The sequence below is a fragment of the Helianthus annuus genome, chromosome 12 (genome assembly GCF_002127325.2).
Source record: "Helianthus annuus cultivar XRQ/B chromosome 12, HanXRQr2.0-SUNRISE, whole genome shotgun sequence".
Lineage (NCBI taxonomy): Eukaryota > Viridiplantae > Streptophyta > Magnoliopsida > Asterales > Asteraceae > Helianthus > Helianthus annuus.
In genome coordinates this window covers 9,042,506-9,049,276 of record NC_035444.2, presented here as the reverse complement: position 1 = coordinate 9,049,276, position 6,771 = coordinate 9,042,506, and the positions used below count along the sequence as shown (strand labels likewise).

The 6,771-nt window shown below is 35.6% G+C and overlaps 1 protein-coding gene across 1 annotated transcript; it reads left to right on the top strand.

The window, feature by feature from the left end:
• The first annotated feature begins 3,254 nt into the window (after positions 1 to 3,254).
• On the top strand, positions 3,255 to 5,290 carry LOC110894011 (WRKY transcription factor WRKY51). The gene is made up of 3 exons (XM_022141175.2): positions 3,255 to 3,859; positions 4,350 to 4,478; positions 4,877 to 5,290. The coding sequence occupies exons 1-3, from the start codon at positions 3,378 to 3,380 to the stop codon at positions 5,037 to 5,039; spliced, it is 774 nt and encodes a 257-aa protein (XP_021996867.1). The 5' UTR covers positions 3,255 to 3,377; the 3' UTR covers positions 5,040 to 5,290.
• The last annotated feature ends 1,481 nt before the right edge of the window (positions 5,291 to 6,771 follow it).

The window sequence follows — 6,771 nt, the reverse complement described above, 5'->3', positions numbered from 1 at the left end:
CTATATTAAATATGACTGTTGGACCTACTGCCAATTTAAGCAATGATATAATTTTTTAAGTATTTAGCAAAGTTTATAGGATCATGATTTTTTTTATCATGCTTTTCATGGCTATAGAGATAATTTCCACCCTTAAAATCATACGGTATAAAATAAATCTATGTTGGCCTTTTAAAAAATCACTTGGTATACAAGTTCTTAAAAGTAACAAGATTTACAACCCTTATTTTTAAGATTTACCAAATTTGATAACACAGTAAGAGCCTACAAAATAAAAAGTTTATGACATCAAATATACCCACTTTCATATACCGTTAAGGGGTGTTGTTGATCCATCGCGAACACAATAACGAGGAAACCGTCATATCTTTAAGAAAAAGCAGTTTCTTTTTCTTTTCTATGTATAACATACACGCTTATTTTTTTTTACCCCAATTCACTCTTTATTCTTTACTCTGAAAATATTTTTATTGAGTTTTAAAATGGCATGATGTTGGACCAAACAAGAGGATATGCTTTGGCTATAAGAGCAAAATACAATGATTATGTTATGTTTTAATATTTAGTTTTAAGACCCCCTGTAGTAGGGTATTTTGTGCCTGGGTTGTGTCTCATAGCGCCCAATAGCGTCTGGAACACCACGACGAGGGGCTTTATGAGTCCAAAAAAAATAAGAAGCGCCATCTCCTTCGCGGCACTATGGGGGTTGTTTTCAGAAATGGACTAATCAAAAAAATAGTTAGTGTTTTTTTAATTAATTAATAAAAATGAAAATTAATAATTAGGTAATGATTGGTAGGGACTTTATAACTACGAGCTCTAATGATATAACGGCCCATAAAGCCCATGTGTGACGTGGCATGACACGTTTCGCATAACGCCCACAAAGGGGCTTTATGACTACGGATGGCCTAATACAATGATTATGTTATGTTTTAATAAATCCCTTTGCGGGCGTTATGCGACAAGTGGCGAAATGCGTAAAAGAAGGGCTTTATGGGGCTTTATATCACAAGAGGGTGTAGTGATAAGGGGGTTATATAACCTTTCAATTATACATACATATGTATGTATATATATGTGTGTGTGAGGGGGGAGGGGGAAACAATGTGCAAAGAATTCATCTTCCACCATGACGCGAACATCATCACGCCTTCATCCAAAACCCACCCTATAGCGTCGCCTGTTTCGGTGTGGCGGGCGCTATGAAGCGCCATGTCTCACAAACCATCCACCATCGTGCCCCATTACACATGCACTTATAAGAGCAAGTATAACCAGTGGTGGAGCTAGCTAAAAAATTCAGGGGTATCCCAATTTTTTTTTTGAGGGTTAGAGGTATCCTTTGTATAAAAAGATAAAAATTGTACACTACGTAAACGAAGTTGAAGGGTATTTTTAAACTACAAAGAGGGAGTTGAGGGGCAGCCCAGGCTGCCCCTCCTTGTACATTCGTTCCGCCACTGAGTATAACAAAAAAAAAAAAAATACAATGATTACACTATATGTTATGGTTTCATTTGTTTTACTCAACATCATAAAGTAATTGTCACTTTATTGTTTGAAAATACATTAATTTTTTTAACTTTTTTTCTCCCCAAACACAACCTGCAACAGCAACTACATTGAGACACAAAACCCCTCGTAGCCAAATACATCTCAAATACAAAATCACCACATTAAGTCATTCATCGTTGGTGGAGTCTCATCTTATTTTTCTCTTTACGTTGCGAACCACCCTACGCCTCACCACCTTTACACCTATTACAGCCCTTTGTGCGGTGTGTGATGCACCCATAACGCCACCAGACCTCCCACATAACTGGGGCGTTACACCATCATGTATGATCTTACAAATCACATTCAATAAAATAAAATAAAGTAGTAGGTATTTTAATATTCATGTATGTTTTAGGTATTATACTATTCCCTTTTATATTCTAACTAATATCTACGAAATCAAGATTTAATATTAACATATGTTTTTCAACTTTTTCCTGTATCATTGATTTGTCTATGTCTATTCTCATATTTTAATAAGTTAAATGTCATTTTAGTATATATGATTTGGTCTGTTTTGATAGTTTATTCTAAATGTTTAAAACATTACTGTTTTAGTTCAAATAGTTTTAAGCGTTGCCATTTTAGTATATTGGATTAACTCCGTCCATTTTTTCTGTTAGCTAGACGAGTAATTTGATCATTTTATATGGTCGAATTGTCCTTCTAGTTAACAGAATTACATATAAAATGACCGAAATACCCTTATAGTTAACAGAATAAAGGGATGCAGTTAACCTAGTGAATTAAATGACAACGTTTAAAACTATTAGGATTAAAATGAGTACGTTTCAAACCTATGAATTAAAGTAGCAAAATTGCCCAAACATATGGACTAAAATCGCATTTAACTCTATTTTTTTTTTGAAAGATCAACAAATTTTATTTATACAGTTCTGTCAACCAACTCTTAACAGAAAGTCACACCCAAAGATTCACCATACACCAAAAGCCATACAGTCATACTCTCATACAATTTAAATTAAATGTGCACCAGTTCTCCCAGGTAAGCGCTACCGCTTTCCCTCGATTTTTCAGCCACAGGAACCCATAAAGCCTGATATCCTCCATGATCCGTGTCACGTTAATCCGTGTCATTTAACTCTATTTTAATTTAATAACTAGTGGGTTTTCTCCCACGCTATGCGGCGATAACTCAGTTGGTATCGGTTCGGTTCGATACTGACACTCACTTTTGTAACTGAAAGAGAAAACTAAAAAAACAAAGTCGCGATATGCTCAAAAGGATATCGATGCATCTTTTACATCAATCAAAAACCATAAAAACGAATACCGGTTTCTGATATTGACGATATCGGTACAATGTTATTCGGTCGAAATTGATTAAATTCGTCACATATCGATACTCGTATAGTTTACAATACAAAGATATGTTTTTAATACTGTTATCAACACTCGTATAATTTACGATACAAAAAGAATGTGTTGTTTTGAATTAAAAAATGTAAATCACTATGCATCGTCAGTTCCAATTCGATTTGGTACGATAACAGCACCATATCCATTTTTAATATGTAAAAAATTCTTAACACTATTCATCGTCCCTTTAAATTGATATGTATAATTTAGTCCATGTTAGACTTTCTGAGTTGATACAATGATACTTGTGCTCAATTGTCTATTTATTTATTAAATCTCAGAAAGTCAAACTCATCTCCACCGTCCGATCAACTTTCCCCCTCTTTGACTTTACTTCCCCACCCCCTCTTTTTAAGCCCAGTCTCCATCCCCAATTTCTTCATTCTGAAACCCTAATTTCTCAATTCATTCATTCATTCAACCTTTTTACAGCAACAATGGCGGTCGATCTATTCGGAATTCAAACTGTCGAACACCTGAATCGCATCTTCCAGCTCAACAATCACGATTTCTCCGTTTCTTCTAACTTCAAACAAGCTGTTTCCGCCTTGACGCGTAGCGGACACGCGCGCTTCCGCCGTGGACCTCCGGTTACCTCGTCTGATCCTCACGCGCCGTCTGTTTCTTCGCGATCGGAAGATAAACATAAAATGATGAAAGAGTCTGGTGCGGTTGATGCTGTTACGGATGCTGTAACGGCGTCGTTTCAGTCGATGACGTCATCGTTTGTTGGAGGAAGTGTTGAAGGAAGTGTGTCGAACGGTAGACAGTTGTCGTCGTTAGGTATTGTAGCTCCGGCACCGTCGTTTTCGTCGAGGAAACCGCCGTTGCCGTCGTCTCACCGGAAACGCAACGGCACCGCCACGCCGTCTGCTTCGTTGCACGGATCTCGAACCGCTTGCCACTGCTGCAAGAGAAGGTATGAACAGATTTTCAGTGCGCACGTTAGCAAACACACGTTCTATTAGTTCATCATACACCTCAGCTTCATAATATGATCAAACAGTATTTAGTTAATTCTCTCCACTTTCTGAAATTACCGAGCGTACGTTAGCAAACATATTTGTTCTGTTAGTCTATCATACGCCTCAACTTAATCTCTGATCGAACAGTATTCACTTTCTGATAACACATAGCGCACGTTAGCAAATACACTTTCTATTTGTCTATCGTATCATACGCCTCAACGTAATCTGTGATCATTGGTCAATCAGTATTTTCTTCAATTTCTGAATATTACCGAGTGCACATTAGCAAATAAACATTCTGCCTAAACGGTTAAACTTAATATATGATCAAGCACTATTCTGTTAATTTTTTTTAATTATGGAGCGCACGTTAGCAAACATACGTTATATCCATCTAACAAACGCCTCTAACTGTTTTCTGTTCACTTTATGTTCGTTCAGGAAAACCGGCTCGAAACGAGAAGTGAGAAGAATTCCGATAATCGGATCGAAAGTAGAAAGTATACCTGCGGACGATTACTCGTGGAAGAAATACGGTGAAAAGAAGATCGAAGGTTCACGGTTTCCAAGGTAATTCACCAGAAAGTTTACTCGATGAATGTTTGCTTATCGGTATTGATACTAGTATCGTAACGAACTGATATCATATCGCATAGTACTGATACCGAACTTTAGCATAACACTGTTAAAAGTCCCTAACCGGTAACACTAATATTGATACCGAAAATTTAGTAATAATAAAACAGAATACAGTATCATACATGTTTGATCAGTACTATATGGTCCGGTACTATGAATTATGAAACGTCGTGAACCAGTACGGTACTCATACACCGATACTGAAAATTGAGATAAATTTAAAACCAAATACCATACTGTGTACATTTGGTACTGGTACTGGATCGGTACGGTACTGTTATTCGATACAAAATTTCTCATATGTGTTGATTTTAATTGTGAATATGCAGAGTATATTACAAGTGCAACTCTGTTAAAGGATGTCCGGCGAGGAAGCGGGTGGAGTTATCGGTAACGGATTCAAAGATGCTTGTTGTAACATACGACGGAGAACACCGTCACCACCGTCACACTCCGACGCCATTACCGGCTAGTTTGAACAGCTTACAGTAAGAGTTTTCCGGATCAGTTAGTCCTTTAAATCTCTCCGGTTATTGTTCTATGAGATGTGAAAAGTTGAGGGTGTGATATGTAATTATGTAAAGTAGAAGGGAGTAAAGTGTAAAGAGAAAGGAGAAGAAAGAAGGGTCATATCTAAAAGATTCGATTTTGTTGAAACTATTGAGTTTCTTCTTCTTTCTTGCTTTGTTTAACTTATTCCTAAAAGAACAAAAAATATAAAAAGTAAAAGGTGTTTGTTGGGATGACAGAAGTCAATGGATTGAGGTACTTTATTGGATAACATACCATACGTACACGAAACTGCGGTACAACACTCCTTTATTCTTTGGAAAAAAATAACTAGTTTCTGTGACCCGCGTTTTGCAGCAAGATCCACGAGTTTTAGGGAGCCGTTAAATCGTAAAACAATAGATGAAGCGCGTTGTATTGTGTTAACTCGCAATAATCTAGAACGAATCGTAAAACGACAAATTTATAAAAGATGTAAGGCACAGAGACCAAAGTTGAAAGTGAAAAAGTGTTGGGTTAAAAATATTTTTTTTTCGAGACTAATATGCAAAGGATAAAAACTATAGAGTTAAAAGTGTAAAAGATGGAAAACTACGAAGGCTATGTAAAAGATGAAAAGGGTTAAAGTGTAAAGTAAAAGGATTAAAAGAAATATAAAAAAGAATAGTGTTTTAATTTAAGGTAAATATATAAGTTTTGTTATAAGCCAATATATCATAAGCGGATGGGTAAATTACACTTTTCGTTCTTTATGTTTGTACCAGATTGCAATGAATGACCTTTAATTTAAATAATTACAATCACAATCCTTTATTTGGAAAACTCAGTACACTTTTCGTCCTTTAGCAGTAACAAGGTTAAAATTTTCAGTTAAGTCTGGTCATGTGACTTGCACACAAGGGTAGATCAGTAATTTCACTCATTTATTTAAAAAAGTAAAAAAAAAAAGAGTTAATTACTGTTTTTGTCCCTGTGGTTTGTCAAAAATCACTATTTCAGTCCATTAGTTTAAAAATTGCGATTTCAGTCCTTGTGATTTCACTTTCGTAACCATTTCAGTCCACCTCGTAACCATTTCAGTCCCTGTACTTAACATAATAATGGATTGAAATGGTTATGAAAGTGAAACCATAGGGACTGAAATGGTTACGAAAGTGAAACCACAGGGACTGAAATCGCAATTTTTAAATTAATGGACTGAAATAGTGATTTTTGACAAACCACAGGGACGAAAACAGTAATTAACTCAAAAAAAAATTATATATGTATGCACCAATTGGAGCTAAGCACATTAGTACCACCCCCGCATTTAGGGCATGTTTGGCTAAGCTTATTTAAGTTAAAAAAGACTTTTGGGAAAGGACTTATTGACTTATGATTTTTTGAAAAGGAGTTTTTAAAAAAAGTGTTTGGATTGGCTTATGGGGTGGGAAAAGCCAATAAGTCAATAAGTTGTTTTTTAAAAAGTGTTTGGCTTAGCTTATTGATGTAAAATGACTAAAAGCTAATAAGTCAATAAGTTAGTTCAAAAAGTCACAACATTCTAACTTTTCAAAAATGACTATTTTATTACTTTTTCTCCTTCTCAAAAAGTCATTTTGAAAAAGACTTTTGCATTTGCCGAACACTAAAACTCCTTATTGGCTTTTTGATTAAGTCAATAAGTTGGTTGAAAAAGCTTAGCCAAACATGCCCTTAGCTTATGATCACGAAT

Bases quoted from the DNA above. Each gene is read 5' to 3' on its own strand.
- LOC110894011 (XM_022141175.2), top strand. From the start codon at position 3,378: ATGGCGGTCGATCTATTCGGAATTCAAACTGTCGAACACCTGAATCGC. The intron at 3,860-4,349 runs GTATGAACAGAT...ATGTTCGTTCAG, and splicing joins TGCCACTGCTGCAAGAGAAG to GAAAACCGGCTCGAAACGAG. The intron at 4,479-4,876 runs GTAATTCACCAG...GTGAATATGCAG, and splicing joins GAAGGTTCACGGTTTCCAAG to AGTATATTACAAGTGCAACT.